The 19,025-nt window shown below is 38.5% G+C and overlaps 1 protein-coding gene across 1 annotated transcript in view; it reads right to left on the minus strand.

The window, feature by feature from the left end:
- myo10l1 (myosin X, like 1) overlaps positions 1-1,209 on the minus strand; it is a 62,808-nt gene extending 61,599 nt beyond the window's left edge. The window contains exon 1 of the mRNA XM_088353946.1: positions 1,072-1,209. Within this exon, the coding sequence (XP_088210072.1) occupies positions 1,072-1,092 (21 nt within the window). The 5' untranslated portion in view covers positions 1,093-1,209. The remainder of the gene's footprint in view (positions 1-1,071) is intronic.
- Positions 1,210-19,025: the final 17,816 nt, after the last annotated feature.

The raw sequence follows: 19,025 nt of genomic DNA on the forward strand, positions 1-19,025 counted from the left end.
AAGCACATTGTAAAGCGCTTTGGGAGGTCTTCATTGACTTGAAAAGCGCTATAGAAATGCAGACCATTTACCATTTAGCATCTTGATTATCCTCAAAATGTTTGGTGGCTGACTCCCTATTGGTGTGTGAGTGTGTGTGTAAATGGGATAGTGTGAAGCACATCGCAAAGCGCTTTGGGAGGTCTTCATTGACTTGAAAAGCGCTATAGAAATGCAGACCATTTACCATTTAGCATCTTGATTATCCTCAAAACGTTTGGTGGCTGACTCCCTATAGGTGTGTGAGTGTGTGTGTGAATGGGTAAGTGTGAAGCACATTGTAAAGCGCTTTGGGAGGTCTTTGTTGACTTGAAAAGCGCTATAGAAATGCAGACCATTTACCATTTAGCATCTTGATGATCCTCAAAACGTTTGGAGGCCGACTCCCTATTGGTGTGTGAGTGTGTGTGTGAATGGGTAAGTGTGAAGCACATTGTAAAGCGCTTTGGGAGGTCTTTGTTGACTTGAAAAGCGCTATAGAAATGCAGACCATTTACCATTTACCAATAGTTTGTCTTAGTTTGACATAAAATCCCTCACAGGTGTATTGTCATTTTTGTATCTTCCGTGTCACGTGACCTGCATTCTTTGTATTCATCCGGTCATTTTGGTGGGGGGTGCAAGCCTGTGTCCCATTTTCTTATCTCACCTTCTTCCCGTCATCCACCGCTCCCCGTCGGAGACACCCTCCCCCCATTCCTCCCCCAGCCGTGCACCACCCGATGCATGCAAAAATAATGAAAAAAACTGAATGAAATAAAAGCAATTTAGCGCATTTCAATCGGACCCCCCCCCCAAACCGAGCTCCAATTGGCCCATTTTCGATGTGAAATAATCCAGGCTGGCGCCTGGCGGGGGCGAAAAGCTTCTCAAAGCCTCCTTTGGGCCAATTTGTCTCGCATCCAACAATTCCCAGCGAACCAAGACCCGAACCGGGTCTCGAACGTGCGAGCGAGCCACACCTGCGTGACGTCATCGCGACGCCACCAAAAAACCCTGCAAAATACTGCAAAAAAACGGTTCTTTTCTTACCTCGGCGAAAAACGCCTCCATCCCGCTCGCCGGTGCGCAAATCTCCGCGTGTCGGCTTCCGAATCGGCGAGGGAGGGCGTGCGGGAAGAGGGGGAAGGGGGCAGGACGTAGAACGGAACCGCTTCACATCGTCAGCATCAGCATCACAAGCGACAGCATCCTTTTTTTCTTCTTCTTCTAGTCTCAAACGCACATATGAGGAGGGGGGTGCAAAAAATGGGAGGGGGATATTGGAAAATGGTCAAGAGTGACTGGGGTTCGTCTGCCGGGAGTGCGCATGCGCGAGCAAACCCCCCGAAATAGCCCAATTGACACAAATTCACTCGGGAGAAACTTGGGTCCAAATATGACACATAAATGACTTCGCTTTGACTCCGTTTCTGAGTTCAAAAAAATGAATACGAATAACGAAAAAATCGAACCTAAAGTAGTCCTTGTTTGGACCAAAAATGATTAGGTTTCGACCCACACTTTATAAAGTGAGAAGTGAGATGCTAAAGATAGATAGATGTCTAGATAGATAGTTGTCTAGATGGATGTCTAGATATGTATTCTGTGTAGCACTATTTAGTTACTCTATATAACACGCTACAGTGGGCACTTGCACGTCACACTGGGTATTTGTATATTGTATTCTTTTGGCTTTATTATTGTATTGTTCTCAGCTCAGGGATGCTGCTGGAAATGGGAATTTCCCTTAGGGGATGAATAAAGTATCTATCTATCTATCTATCTATCTAGATAGATACATGTCTAGATAGATAGATGTCTAAATAGATGTCTAGATAGATAGATAGATGTCTAGATAGATAGATGTCTAAATAGATGTCTAGATAGATAGATAGATGTCTAGATAGATAGATGTCTAAATAGATGTCCAGATAGATGTCAAGATAGATGTCTAGATAGATGTCTAGATGTTTGGATAGATGTCTAGATGTCTAGATGTCTACTGGTAGATGTCTAGATAGATAGATGTCTAAATATATGTCAAGATAGATATAGATCTAAATAGATGTCTAGATACATGTCAAGATAAATGTCTGGATAGATGGATAGATGTCTAGATAGATGGATGTCTAGATAGATAGATAGATAGATAGATAGATAGATGTCTAGATAGATAGATGTCTAGATAGATGTCTAGATAGATGTCTAGATAGATAGATAGATAGATAGATAGATAGATAGATAGATAGATAGATAGATAGATAGATAGATAGATAGATAGATAGATAGATAGATGTCTACATAGATAGATAGAAGATGTCTAGATAGATAGATGTCTAGATAGAAAGATAGATACATAGATTTCTAGTAGATAGATGTCTAGATAGATAGATAGATAGATAGATAGATGTCTAGATAGATAGATAGATAGATAGATAGATAGATAGATAGATAGATGTCTAGATAGATAGATGTCTAGATAGATGTCTAGATAGATAGATAGATAGATAGATAGATAGATAGATAGATAGATAGATAGATAGATAGATAGATAGATGTCTACATAGATAGATAGAAGATGTCTAGATAGAAAGATAGATACATAGATTTCTAGTAGATAGATGGCTAGATAGATAAATAGATACATAGATTTCTAGTAGATAGAAGTCTAGATAGATAGATAGATAGATAGATAGATAGATAGATAGATAGATAGATAGATAGATAGATAGATAGATAGATAGATAGATAGATAGATAGATAGATAGATAGATAGATGTCTACATAGATAGATAGAAGATGTCTAGATAGATGTCTAGATAGAAAGATAGATACATAGATTTCTAGTAGATAGATGTCTAGATAGATGTCTAGATAGATGTCTAGATAGATAGATAGATAGATAGATAGATAGATAGATAGATAGATAGATAGATAGATAGATAGATAGATAGATAGATAGATGTCTACATAGATAGATAGAAGATGTCTAGATAGATAGATGTCTAGATAGAAAGATAGATACATAGATTTCTAGTAGATAGATGGCTAGATAGATAAATAGATACATAGATTTCTAGTCGATAGATGTCTAGATAGATAGATAGATACATAGATTTCTAGTAGATAGATGTCTAGATAGATAGATAGATAGATAGATAGATAGATAGATAGATAGATAGATAGATGTCTACATAGATAGATAGAAGATGTCTAGATAGATAGATGTCTAGATAGAAAGATAGATACATAGATTTCTAGTAGATAGATGGCTAGATAGATAAATAGATACATAGATTTCTAGTCGATAGATGTCTAGATAGATAGATAGATACATAGATTTCTAGTAGATAGATGTCTAGATAGATAGATAGATAGATAGATAGATAGATAGATAGATAGATAGATGTCTACATAGATAGATAGAAGATGTCTAGATAGATAGATGTCTAGATAGAAAGATAGATACATAGATTTCTAGTAGATAGATGTCTAGATAGATAGATAGATACATAGATTTCTAGTAGATAGATGTCTAGATAGATAGATAGATAGATAGATAGATAGATAGATAGATAGATAGATGTCTACATAGATAGATAGAAGATGTCTAGATAGATAGATGTCTAGATAGATAGATGTCTAGATAGAAAGATAGATACATAGATTTCTAGTAGATAGATGGCTAGATAGATAAATAGATACATAGATTTCTAGTCGATAGATGTCTAGATAGATAGATAGATAGATAGATAGATAGATAGATAGATAGATAGATAGATAGATAGATAGATGTCTACATAGATAGATAGAAGATGTCTAGATAGATAGATGTCTAGATAGAAAGATAGATACATAGATTTCTAGTCGATAGATGGCTAGATAGATAAATAGATACATAGATTTCTAGTCGATAGATGTCTAGATAGATAGATAGATACATAGATTTCTAGTAGATAGATGTCTAGATAGATAGATAGATAGATAGATAGATAGATAGATAGATAGATAGATAGATGTCTACATAGATAGATAGAAGATGTCTAGATAGATAGATGTCTAGATAGAAAGATAGATACATAGATTTCTAGTAGATAGATGGCTAGATAGATAAATAGATACATAGATTTCTAGTCGATAGATGTCTAGATAGATAGATAGATACATAGATTTCTAGTAGATAGATGTCTAGATAGATAGATAGATAGATAGATAGATAGATAGATAGATAGATAGATAGATGTCTACATAGATAGATAGAAGATGTCTAGATAGATAGATGTCTAGATAGAAAGATAGATACATAGATTTCTAGTAGATAGATGTCTAGATAGATAGATAGATACATAGATTTCTAGTAGATAGATGTCTAGATAGATAGATAGATAGATAGATAGATAGATAGATAGATAGATGTCTACATAGATAGATAGAAGATGTCTAGATAGAAAGATAGATACATAGATTTCTAGTAGATAGATGGCTAGATAGATAAATAGATACATAGATTTCTAGTAGATAGAAGTCTAGATAGATAGATAGATAGATAGATAGATAGATAGATAGATAGATAGATAGATAGATAGATAGATAGATAGATAGATAGATAGATAGATAGATAGATAGATAGATAGATAGATAGATGTCTACATAGATAGATAGAAGATGTCTAGATAGATGTCTAGATAGAAAGATAGATACATAGATTTCTAGTAGATAGATGTCTAGATAGATGTCTAGATAGATGTCTAGATAGATAGATAGATAGATAGATAGATAGATAGATAGATAGATAGATAGATAGATAGATAGATAGATAGATAGATAGATAGATAGATGTCTACATAGATAGATAGAAGATGTCTAGATAGATAGATGTCTAGATAGAAAGATAGATACATAGATTTCTAGTAGATAGATGGCTAGATAGATAAATAGATACATAGATTTCTAGTCGATAGATGTCTAGATAGATAGATAGATACATAGATTTCTAGTAGATAGATGTCTAGATAGATAGATAGATAGATAGATAGATAGATAGATAGATAGATAGATAGATAGATGTCTACATAGATAGATAGAAGATGTCTAGATAGATAGATGTCTAGATAGAAAGATAGATACATAGATTTCTAGTAGATAGATGGCTAGATAGATAAATAGATACATAGATTTCTAGTCGATAGATGTCTAGATAGATAGATAGATACATAGATTTCTAGTAGATAGATGTCTAGATAGATAGATAGATAGATAGATAGATAGATAGATAGATAGATAGATGTCTACATAGATAGATAGAAGATGTCTAGATAGATAGATGTCTAGATAGAAAGATAGATACATAGATTTCTAGTAGATAGATGTCTAGATAGATAGATAGATACATAGATTTCTAGTAGATAGATGTCTAGATAGATAGATAGATAGATAGATAGATAGATAGATAGATAGATGTCTACATAGATAGATAGAAGATGTCTAGATAGATAGATGTCTAGATAGATAGATGTCTAGATAGAAAGATAGATACATAGATTTCTAGTAGATAGATGGCTAGATAGATAAATAGATACATAGATTTCTAGTCGATAGATGTCTAGATAGATAGATAGATAGATAGATAGATAGATAGATAGATAGATAGATAGATAGATAGATAGATAGATAGATGTCTACATAGATAGATAGAAGATGTCTAGATAGATAGATGTCTAGATAGAAAGATAGATACATAGATTTCTAGTCGATAGATGTCTAGATAGATAGATAGATACATAGATTTCTAGTAGATAGATGTCTAGATAGATAGATAGATACATAGATTTCTAGTAGATAGATGTCTAGATAGATAGATAGATAGATAGATAGATAGATAGATAGATAGATAGATAGATAGATAGATAGATAGATAGATAGATAGATAGATAGATAGATAGATGTCTACATAGATAGATAGAAGATGTCTAGATAGATAGATGTCTAGATAGAAAGATAGATACATAGATTTCTAGTAGATAGATGGCTAGATAGATAAATAGATACATAGATTTCTAGTAGATAGATGTCTAGATAGATAGATAGATACATAGATTTCTAGTAGATAGATGTCTAGATAGATAGATAGATAGATAGATAGATAGATAGATAGATAGATAGATAGATAGATAGATAGATAGATAGATAGATAGATAGATGTCTACATAGATAGATAGAAGATGTCTAGATAGATAGATGTCTAGATAGAAAGATAGATACATAGATTTCTAGTAGATAGATGTCTAGATAGATAGATAGATAGATAGATAGATAGATAGATAGATAGATAGATAGATAGATAGATAGATAGATAGATAGATAGATAGATAGATAGATAGATAGATAGATAGATAGATAGATAGATTTCTAGTAGATTGATGTCTAGATAGATAGATAGATACTTTATTCATCCCCGTAAGGAAATTAACACTTCCAGCAGTATCCTTGTGTTAAAAATACAATAAAAGATATAGAATATAAAAATACCCAATATAACATTTTGCTATAGAGTATTTAAATAGTGCTACTGAAAATATACAATGTAATAAAAGTAAGGTAATATGCAAATGTAGGGGTGGGGTTGAATGTGGGCTTTTACTCCCCCAGGTGGAGTTAAAGAGCATCATTGCCATTATTTTTGATAAATATTGATTTTAATCATTGAATTTAATCATTTTATGAGTGAAATACAACAATTGAAAATGTTCAATTGCGCTATAGTGTCACGGTTGCCATGGCGCCCAATTGGCCCCGTCCGTGTGGCGCCAGCTGCAGCTTGTTGACCGATTGGCTCCCTGTCAGTATTCAAACTCTGTTCTGTCAGTCCCCTTTTGTCGGTCCGTCTGCGAATTTCTGTTTTTACACGGCAAGCCCTTTTTCGGCTGTCCCGTCTTTTGCTCCTTTTTGTCTGTCTCCCGTTACGATCTGTTTTGATCTCGACCACGTCTGCTCTCCTGTCCCGAATGACAACCTGTTTTGATCTCGACCACGTCTGCTCTCCCGTGCCGAATAACGATCCGTTTTTTATCTCGACCACATCTACTCTCCTCTCCTGGCTTTCGACTTGTTTCCAATCCCGACCACGTTTTTGCTCTCCTGTCCTGGTTACTGACCCGTTTTTTTCCGTTCCCGACACCGCCATCGCTCACCACGGAAGTACCACTTCCGCGTTTGAGCAACCTGCTCCCCGCGATCCCTGGATCGTGTGTGCAATCCTTTCACTTCTTCCCAATAAAAATGTGGGAAACGTTACGCGAGTGGGTCCTGTTTTTGTTCTGGTCCTGACAATAGTATTTTTTTTAAATATTAATTTTCAGTTTTTTTCTCATTATTTGATTTCCGGAGTGGATCTTGTACTCGACTTTCTCATAATAAAGATATTAAAAGGGGGGCCGGGGGATTACATTGAGCTTGAGGGGGGCAGCAGGGGGAAGGCCCCACAAAAACGGGCCCCGACGAGGCCTCTCGCTGCCCATTGCCCCGGGCCCCTGGGGGTTGGGGGGTCTTTTTGGGGGGTGGTACATGAACCATCTGCCTCCTGTTATATAAGACCACAATGTTTGTTGCGTTTAGGGAACTGGTATTGTGAATGTACGTCTTTTTTAATGCAGGGGGGGTCCATTTGTATTTAGTGGCCCCCAAAAGGGCCACGTTGCCCCTGAGAGAGCATCCAAAAATGATTTAGCGCTCAACCTTCTCCATCTGTCCCGTTTTGACGTCCTCTCATGCTTGAAATCAGCGCAAATGCTCAAATGAGCTCCACAGTCTCTACTTCCTGCCTGTCCTCAGTCTCCTCAAGGATAAAAGAGGCTTTTTTTAAAGCACTTTTAGCTTAGCCGCAGTTGAAACTCTGGTAAAAAAAAAGGATTTATTTTAGCAGCACTCAGCTTGCCCACAGTCTCCTTTTGAGTAAAAAGTGTCATAGTTGCCATGGCGGCGCCCAATTGGCCACGCCCATGTGTGTCACGGTTGCCGTGGTGCCCAATTGGCCTCGCCCTGGTGGTGCCAGCTGGATTGGCTTTCCTTCTATTTAAGCTCAATGCTCTCACTCTTCCTTTGTCAGTCCGTCAATGAACCTCTGCCCCACAAGACGTGGGTTCTGACTCGGTCCTGTTTTCCTGTGATATCTCCAGTCCGGTATTGTTCCCGTTTATTGTTGTCCTGTTTAATTTCGGGTTCCAGTTTAGTTTCCGTCTGTTTTTGTCCTGTTTATTATTATTTTCTTAAGTTTTCCTTCCCGTCTAGTTTCTCCTGTTAAATTTCGATATCCTGGTCCGTTATCTATCCTGTCTGTCACTTCCTGTCTGGTATCGACCCCATCTGTCCGATATCAACTCGGGCAATTGGAACCGGTCTCGTCGATCTCTGGCTTCCTGTTTTTCCACGCCAGACCGGCTGCCTAACGTGCATGACTCCCCATTTCCCGTGAAATAAAAGGCTTGTGTGAGAACGTCACGCGATTGGGTCCTGTATCTGTTCTGCTTCCTGACAAAAATGAGCCTCTTAAGCACCCTTTAGCTTCTCCGCTTGCATAAACAGTGCTTCTTTAAAACCTTTCAGTCTGTCCGCAGTCTTCTGTTAGGTAAAAGTAGTTTTTTTCTGGCACATTTCAGCATGCCCACAGTCTCCACTAGGGTAACAAGAATCTCTTTAGCGCCTGTTAGCTTACCTACAGTTTCCATATGGACAAAAAAAAAGAGCGCCTTTAACACCTTTCAGCCTGTCCGCAGTCTTCTGTTAGGAATAAATAGGTTTTTCTGGCACATTTCAGAATGCCCACAGTCTCCACTAGGGTAACAAGAGTCTCTTTAGCGCCTGTTAGCTTACCCACAGTTTCCATATGGATAAAAAAAAGAGCGCCTTTAACACCTTTCAGCCTGTCCACACAGTCTTCTGTTAGGACGTATAAGTAGGTTTTTCTGGCACATATCAGCATGCCCACAGTCTCCACGAGGGTAAAAAGAATCTCTTTAGCGCCTCTTAGCTAACCCACAGTTTCCACATGGATAAAAAAAGAGCTCCTTTAACACCTGTTAGCCTGCCCAAAGTCTCATCTTGGGTAAAAAAAAAACCTTTAGTACTTTCTAGCTTGCCCACAATCCCCACTTAAGTAAAAAGAAAAGTCTCTTTTGCCCACTATCTCCACTTGCGTAAAAATAGCCCATTTTAGGTACTTTTTAGCTTGTTAGGTACAAGTAGGTTTTTCTGGCACATTTCAGCATGCCCACAGTCTCCACTAGCGTAAAAAGAGTCTCTTTAACACTTGTTAGCTTACCCACAGTTTCCACATGGATAAAAAGAGCGCCTTTAACCCCTCTTAGCCTGCCCAAAGTCTCATCTTGGGTAAAAAAAAATCTTTGGTACTTTCTAGCTTGCCCACAATCCCCACTTAAGTAAAAAGAAAAGTCTCTTTTGCCCACTATCTCCACTTGCGTAAAAATAGCCCATTTTAGGCACCTTTTAGCTCATCCATAATCTCCACTTGGATAAAAAGAGCTTCTGTAATGCATTTTTACCCTACCCACACTTGGAAAAGAGGAGCCTTGTCAGCACCCCTTAGCTAGCCCACAATCTCCAAGTAGGTACATTTACAGTTTATAGTTTCTTGATTACCTTTTTGGCTTAGTCACAATCTCCACTTGGATGAAAGGGCCTCTTAAGAAGCACTTAGATTGCCCACAGTCTCCTTTTGAGTAAAAAGAACCTCTTTAGTAACTTGTAGCTCATCCACAATCTCCATTTGGGTAAAAACGGCCTATTTAGCACATTTATGCATGCCCTCTTGGGTAAAAGGAGCATTTTCAGTGCCATTCAGCTTGCCCACAGTCTCCTCGAGTAAAAAGGACCTTGTTAGCTCCTTGAAATTGCTTGTCAGCAATTTCCACTTGTGTGTCTTTGATCAGAATTAGCATAAAATGTGAAATCATGTTTTAAAGGAAATTGCTAGCTCATCTGGTATTGCTCCACAGTCTCTAACTGGTTGCAGTGCTCCTTTTGGTGTTAATATCTTTTCAATCCGCTTGTTCAGATTTTTGGAGAGATTATTTAAAAAATAATATTTTTGACAATGTACGGTATTTCAGCAGGCATCCATGACCTGAAAATAACAAAAATAAACAAACGATCGCCCCGGATGTGAAAATCAAACGCAATCAAGATTTTGCGCCCGAGGACGATGGTGTAAATGCCACAGCCTGGCAGGAAAATCCCGATGATGCAAAAAAAAAAAAAATAGAGTGGGGGTCGCCGCAGTCTCATTACCATGACAACAGCCAGTGCCACACTCTCATTGGTGGATTGAAAGGTTCATTCCGAAAGAGTCAAATTTGCCAACTCATCTTAGCTCCTTTCTTTTTCTCTTACCATGACGATGCGTAATAACACATTTATTACCATCCACGTGCTTTCATATAGCTGCTGTTTTGGTTAGCAACTGGACAATATTATGCAGAAATAAACACAGATTGTGGACCAATCAGAATATGAGAAGGTCATTTTCAAATAAGGAAGCCAAAAATCTGTAGTTGCTACTGTTTTGGTTAGCAACTGGATGATTTTTTATTTAGAAATGAACAAATTGTGGACCAATCAGAATATTAAAAGGTCATATTCAAATAATGAAGCCAAAAGACTGCTGTTTTAGTTAGCAACTTGACATTATTATTCAGAAATAAACACAAAATTGAGGGAGAGAAAGAGAGTGGGAAAGAAAGAGTGAAAAAAGAAGTAATAGAAAGAGTGAGAAAGAGAGAAAGTGAGAAAAAAGGAAGAGAGAGAAACAGCTGCTGTCAGGACCAGAATGGAGACAGGACCCACTTGCGTTGCGTTTTATTGAAGAAAGAGAAAGGGTTGCGCCCACGATCTGGTGATTGCTGGACGTGGGAAGCTCCTGTGGTGAGCGATGGCAGTGTCGGGGACGAAAAAAAACGGGTCAGTAGCCGGGACAGGAGAGCAAAGACGTGGTCGGGTCGGAAGCGAGTCGTAAGCCAGGAAAGGAGAGTAGACGTGGTCGGGGACAAAAAGAGGTCAAAAGCTGGGACGGGAGAGTAGACGTGGTCAGGATCAAAAACGGGTTGAAGCCGGGGGACAGACAGGAGCAAAAAACAGGTGGGTCGAAAAAGGCTTGAGGTTCGCAGACGGACTGACAAAAGGGGACGGATAGGAGTGGGTTTAAATTGGGACAGAGAGCCAATCAGAGTCCAAGGCAGTTGGCGCCAAATGAGCGGGCACAGGTGATTCACATCGGTAATCATGACAGCTGCAGTTGCTTTGCAAGTGGTGCATGCCTTGGGCGACATCAAGTGGACATATTTGAAACTACAGCACATGTTTCTCTTGTTATTTTTTCGGCAATGTCTCGCGGCCCGGATTCAAACCCTTGGCGGGCCTGATCTGGCCCGCGGGCCGCTGCGCTGTATAATAACCACTGGGCCTTTAGTCTCAATTGTGGGTGTCATAGTTATGCCTGTTTTTCAAGGTGCTGCTGTTTTGGTTAGCAAAATAGGTTGAAATAGACGACCGTATCTTCGTAAATGATATCATATTTTCGTACTCACTATAGGAAGCTTCGGATGCACAGCCAATCATCTCCCGAGGGTCGTAAATCTCCGGTCGCATTATTAAATGGTCCTGCCACTGAGGCTTTTCTTCCGAAGTCATAAATCAGAAATAGATGAGAATGAAAACCCGGTGGGCGCATTCGGAGATTGCAAAACAGGATACATTTGTTACGTTTTCATCTCGGAGGTCAAAATGAAATGGTTCTCTTAAAGGGACACTGTGTAATCCTAGACCACGACATGTGTACGGTGTTGTGCAACTGAAAACGAGTGCTAAAAAGAACAAGGAATTGTACAAACTACAGACTCTCAAACTGACCGGAACGCAATATTATTTTCCTTCACTTTTTCAACGAGCTTTTCGCTGAAAGAAAAAAAGTAAAAGAAAAAAGGGGGTAATGTGAAAAAAAACTAAAAAAGGAGGGAAAGAAAAAAGCTAAACAAAAAAAGAAAAGAAAGAAAAAAGGAAAACATGGAAAAAAAAGAGAAGTAAAGGATAAAAAGCCAGAAAAAAGGGGGAAATGGGGAAAATAAGAATGGAAGAAAAAAGAAATCTGGGAAAGAAAAAGAAGTAAAAAGGAAATGAGAAACAAAGAAAAATAATAATCCCTCAAAAAAGCACAAATGATCTTACAGTGTACGTTTTTTTTGCAATGTACTAAATTTTTTTCAGTTTTTTCGTTTTTGTTTACAAAAATAAATTCAAATGATGAGCACCTCAAAAAAGAAAAGAAAAATGTTTTAAGCAGCAAGATGGCAGCCAATCATGTCAGTTCCCTCTCGCGTTAGGTCAAATACACGTCAGGACCAGAATGGAAACAGGACCCACTTGCGTGACGTTTACCACAAGTTTTATTGAAAGAGAGAGGAAGTCGCTCTCGAAATCGGATCGTGATCCGAATATGGAAGTGGACCTTCCGTAGTGGGAGACGGCGGTGTCAGGGACGGAAAAACAGGTCGATTGCCAGGACAGGAGAGCAAAACGTGGTCGGGGACAGAAACGGGTCGGGGACAGAAACAGGTCGTAAGCCAGGATGGGAGAGCAGACGTGGTCGGGATCAAAACAGGTCGTAGCCGGAGACAAACGTGAGCAAAAACGGGACAGGCGAGAGTCAGGATCAGAAAAAGGCTTGCCTTGTATCAACAGAGGTTTGCAGACGGACTGACAACAGGGGATTGACAGGACCGAGTTCAAATACAGACAGGGAGCCAAACAGAACCCGCGTCAGTTGGCGCCAAATGAGCGGGCACAGCTGATTCACATTAGTCATCATGACAAGACATTCTAATTTCTCGTCCACCAAGTATTTCTCTAAAAATGCATAGTTAGATGATAGTACATATATTTTTGCTTATCATTTAAATGAATATGGTTTTTATTATTTCGATATAAGTTTTTTTTTTTTTTACCACCCGGAGGCGATAAAAAAATACACACTGTGTCATGATTACCGACGACATGCACCCGTGCCCGCTCCTTTGGCGCCAACTGCCTTGGACTCTGATTGGCTCCCTGACCCTATTCAAACCAATGTCTATCCGTCACCTGTTGTCAGTCCGTCTCCGAACCTCAATTTACTCTAGGCAAGCTTTTTTCGACCCTGACTCCCACCTGTTATTGCTCCCGTTTGTTTCCCGGCTTCGTCACGTTTTTGATCCTGACCACGTCTACACTCCTCACCTGGCTTTCGACTCGTTTCCGATCCCGACCACGTTTTTTGCTTTCCTGTCCCGGCTACTGTCCTGTTTTTTCCGTTCCCGACACCGCCATCGCTCGCCACAGAAGTCCCACATCTGCGTTCAGAGCGACCTGCTTCCCGCGCCCAGCGATCACCGGATCGTGGGTGCAACCCTTTCTCTTTCTTCCAATAAAACTTGTGAGAAACGTAACGCAAGTGGGTCCTGTCTCCGTTTTGGTCCTGACACACTGTCCCTTTGAATAAAAATGCTTCAAAAGAGTTTCAGAATTAAAAGTACATCCGTTTCTTTTTAGTTATCTCGAAAAATAGAATGCCATATATTCTCAGACAATAAATAATAAATATCCAAGATGGATGATGTCACTTGATCCGGATGACTCATTTGAGCACAAACAAGGTCACGCAAGATTGATTTTGCAATATATCTCCATATTCAAAATTCATTTCATTTCTGAGCTATGGCACAACAATTTTTGCTATTGTCAATAAAGATTTTGTTGATTTTTTTTTGAAATCATTGCCAGGTTTCCACCTAGTGACCCTGGTTCTTACTCGGAAGGGTGCTTCATAAAGTTGATCGCTCAGGAAAGGGAGGGGTTGGGGGTCTTCTAATTGCTCGCCTGGACATAGGATGACATCATCCTATTAGCCCCCTAACCCCACCCAAGACTACTCCAGTTCCAAACAACAAGAGTGGACCCCGCCTCCCCCCGCCAAACCCCCCAAACAGTAATTCCCAATAGAGGGCCGTGCATATCGTGCTAATGTGTTTATTTTACGAAATATATGTTTTTTTGCACTCAAAACAGAACAGAAATGCAAATATTATATTTTCTCCAATTGAATTAGAATAGAATAGAATATAGCTTTATTGTCATTGTTACAAAATGGGTTAACATATTGTGACAACGAAATTGGGCATGACACTCCAGTTTCACATATTCACAGTGAGGTAAAAAGGCAAGAAGATAAAGGAACAGAGAAGATAAGGTTATAAAACAAGGAGGATAAGGTAATAGTTATAATTTACACAAGAAATGTAGGATGTTACATACAGTTTGGTATCGTAAGGGTTTGTGCAATTATGCATTTGGTGCAAAAATAGTCATCATAAAGCCAGAGTGTGTAATATTTGACCACTAGATGGCACTGTATTGTCTGGTGCGAGCAAGGGCCAGTGCCACAAAGAACAGCGTGGCAGCAGGGTGCCAGAAAAACATGGCGGCAACCTAAATGTAAGTTCCACTGTGTAAAAGAAATACAAATTTCTCAACCTGTGATTTTTGTTTTTAGCAAATTAAACATGATTATGATAGTTCATAGATTCAAATCAGCAATTTTCTTTAGACTGAATGAAGGTTTTCATGTACCACTAGGAGGCACTAAATATTACACACTGGCCCTTTAAATATCATGAAGAGTCAATCGGTGTCAAGACCAGAACGGAGACAGGACCTACTTGTGTTAAGTTTTTCTCGGTTTTATTAGAAGAAAGAGAAAGGTTTGCACCCGCAATCCGGTGATCGCTGGATGCGGGAAGTAGGTCGCTCTGAAAGCGGAAGTGGGACTTCTGTGGCAAGCAATGGCGGTGTCGGGAACAGAAAAATCGGGTCAGTAGCTGAGACAGGAGAGCAAAATCGTGGTCGGAAACGAGTCAAAAGCCAGGAGAGGAAAGTAGACGTGGTCAGTATCAAAAAATGGGTCGAAGCCAAGGATCAGATGGGAGCAAAAACAGGTGGGAGTCAGGGTCGAAAAAAGCTTGCCTGGAGTAAATTGAGGTTCCCAGACGGACTGACAACAGGTGACAGATAAACATGGGTTTAAATAGTGACAGGGAGCCAATCAGAGTCGGAGGCAGTTGGCGCATCACATCGGTAATCATGACAATCGGGGTGCAACTTGTAATGTCTGGCCAAATTGACTACACCAGGGATGTCTAACTCAGTTTGGCCGAGGGTCCGGATCCAGATTTTTTGTTCTCAAGGGGGAAGGATCAGTATAAGAATGGTTTGTTTTTCAGTATCATGCTTTATCGTTCAACCTACGCTAGTAACCTAGCCTCCATATTATAATCACGGATGACAAGAGATCTTTTCCAAGCACAACAGATTTAATCACAAAAAATGGGGGGAAGAGGTGTGCATGTGTTAACTGGTTTACTTCTTAAATAAATGCAGTTTTACTCACCACGTGATATACATACTCAACACTGACCTCCAGTGGCTGGGGAGAGCATTTGGTTGGTATTTATTTTAAAAATATCATAACTTTTGATAGAAATGACCAAAAGACTGGCTTTTTCTTTTTCTTTTTTTGACATACTCAGAAATGTATAGCGGGCCGGATCAATATGTACGTGGACACAACACTTTTCACTATCCTTTTATTCTTGCTCGAGTTGATTTATTTGAATGAAGGAAAAAAATACAGTAGACGGGACACAGCGACCCAACATTACAACATATTGTAATATAGTATGATAATATAATAAAATGCTTTTTATCCAATCTTCACGACATTTTCCGAACAACACGACATCGGAGAGATAGAGAGAGAGATAGAGAGAGAGATAGAGAGAGAAATGTCTAGATAGATAATGTCTAGATAGATAGATAGATTTTTAGATCGATAGATGTCTAGAAAGATGTCTAGATAGATAGACGTCTAGATAGATATAGATATGGATGTCTAGATTGATATAGATGTCTAGGAAGATAGATGTCTACATAGATAGATGTCTAGAAAGATGTCTAGATAGATAGATGTCTGGATAGATTTATGTCTAGATAGATGTCTAGATAGATAGATGTGTAGATGGATAAGATGTCTAGATAGATAGGTGTCTAGATAGAATCTAGATAGATAGATGTCTAGATAGATGTCTATATAGATAGGTGTCTAGATAGAATCTAGATAGATAGATGTGTAGATGGATAGATGTCTAGATAGAGGTCTAGATAGAGGTCTAGATAGATAGATGTCTAGATAGATGTCTAGATAGATGGATGTGTAGATGTCTAGATAGATGTCTAGATAGATAGGTGTCTAGATAGAATCTAGATAGATAGATGTGTAGATGGATAGATGTCTAGATAGATGTCTAGATAGATGTCTGGATAGATAGGTGTCTAGATAGAATTTAGATAGATACCAGCTCAGTAGCCTAGATGGTAGTGTGCCGGCTTTGAGACTGGGAGGTCGCTGGTTCGCGCCTCGACCGAGACATACCTAATTGGTATAATGGCGGCGCCCTCTGGCTGCGGCTGCACCGACTCGCTACAACGGGTCAGGTGTATCGACATTTCGTTCTGTGTACATTGTTACAAAGAATGACAATACAAAGGAAATTATTATTATTATTACTATTATGTGTAGATGGATAGATGTCTAGATAGAGGTCTAGATAGATGTCTAGATAGATGTCTAGATAGATAGGTGTCTAGATAGAATCTAGATAGATGTGTAGATGGATAGATGTCTAGATAGAGGTCTAGATAGAGGTCTAGATAGATAGGTGTCTAGATAGATGTCTAGATAGATGTCTAGATAGATGTCTAGATAGATAGATGTGTAGATGTCTAGATAGATGTCTAGATAGATGTCTAGATAGATGTCTAGATAGATAGATGTCTAGATAGATATATGTCTAGATGTCTAGATAGATAGGTGTGTAGATGGATAGATGTGTAGATGGATAGCTGTCTGGATAGATGTCTAGATAGATGTCTAGATAGATAGATGTGTAGATGTCTAGATAGATGTCTAGATAGATGTCTAGATAGATGTCTAGATAGATAGATGTCTAGATAGATATATGTCTAGATGTCTAGATAGATAGGTGTGTAGATGGATAGATGTGTAGATGGATAGCTGTCTGGATAGATGTCTAGATAGATGTCTAGATAGATGTCTAGATAGACAGAAAAAAAAACGTTGTGCTTTGGCGTTATCTTGTGGCCTTTGCAGGCCATTGCGAAAAGTTTGCCGTTTCCCATTTAAAGTCAAAAGGAAAAATTTACACATTTTAGTCAAAATACGAAATCAAATTTCACCTTAAGAGAGAAATAAGAAGAAATAAAAAGGAAAAAAAATGAAATCAATTGGAGCGCCAATTTGGAGATGTGATGAGGCCAGCCTTTTCCTTTGGCGAGAGAGAATATGCACATAAAGGTCGTTAAAATCGGGAGTTGTTTGTATCCCTCTGAATACATTTTAACTAGTTAATAAGTTTAAAAAATTAGGAAAAAATACGACATCATTGTGTTGTACTACGTTGACTTTTTGGATTTAGAGTTCTTTGAAGGATATTAAATGCAGAGAGCTGACATGCAAAATCTTCTCGGATCAATAATAAGGACTATTTTCTGCTTGTGTGTGTGCACAAAAGTGCCAGCTGCCGTGCACCAAACACGCCACTGAAATATTCAAAGTGACAGAAGGTGGCTTCACTCTGCAAATTTTAATCTCACTAATGCATACTCAGCTTTTTTTTTTTTTAAAACCGGGGGCCCCAAAACAAAACCCTCCGCATTATTTTGTAAGCTCTGATGACTTGTCAATTAGAAGCAATTAAACTCCAAAAGCTGTAGCAAGGCCATTAAATATTTATGTGTTTCAAAGGGACAGTGTGTATTATTTAGCGCCTCCTAGTAGTAAAAGGACAAAAAAGGAAAACAAAATGCACATATATGAATATTATATAAACGTGCAATTTTAGATAGTCATCGGTCGAAAAATCTACATTTGTTTTCCATAACATTGGCCCCACTTAGAGGGACATGATTGTCCGCCATCTTGCTGCTACCGTACGCCCTAGAACCTCGCAAAAAACGAAGCAAAGGTATTTTAAGAAAGGTCCAATTTATGTTACTTTGAGTCTCAATAGTTTGTATTCTTCCTTGAGCTTTGTAGCACTCATTTTCAGTTGCATTCACGATACAGCAACGTATAGTGGTAAAAAAAATCCACTATACGTGGACAATTTCAGACGTCTATTTATGGATTAAAAAGTGTTAAAACCAAATATAAGTAAAATACATCAAATGAGTGTTTATGTACCTCTCGGGGCGTCCATTTTGTCAATGACGTCACGTTTTACTTGAGTCGAGGTCGTCCAAGGAATAAACAGTTCCACAGATTTTTTAAATTCGTTATTTAAATCTTCACGTCGCTATTATTGTACTTGTAGACATTTTTGTTTTCTTTGTCGAATAAATGTGCCAATTGAGCACGTATTTATATGTTCCCGGGGATAATTTTCAAGCGGGGATCGACTTCCGTATACAGCAAAATCCGGCATCTGATTGGTTATAATTTTACGCTTATTTGTTGTTTATTTGTTGACAAGTATGTCAATCAAAACTTGGTTGAAAAATGGTGGATCTTGTTAAGGATAAGCGGAACACAAAAAAACTTGAGAAAAGGGAATAAGGTACAATAACGAATTTTGACTTTCATTTTAATTGTGTCCCAAAAAAAACTACAAGAACAATGTAATAAAATATTTTCCTCAAACGAAAACAAAAGGATTTAAAGGTTGAGGTTTGACTTCCGTATACAGCTCCAAACGCCCTCTGATAGGTTAACGTTTGACGCTGATTTAATTTTAATTTGTTGACCAGATAGTCGCACAAAACCGGTTGGCTCCAATGCTGCATTCCTCACAATTGGGAAACCGGAATTATCTCTCTCGATTTGTACCAGA

This window comes from Urocampus carinirostris, chromosome 15 (genome assembly GCF_059441175.1).
Source record: "Urocampus carinirostris isolate Australia breed hairy pipefish chromosome 15, RoL_Ucar_1.0, whole genome shotgun sequence".
Lineage (NCBI taxonomy): Eukaryota > Metazoa > Chordata > Actinopteri > Syngnathiformes > Syngnathidae > Urocampus > Urocampus carinirostris.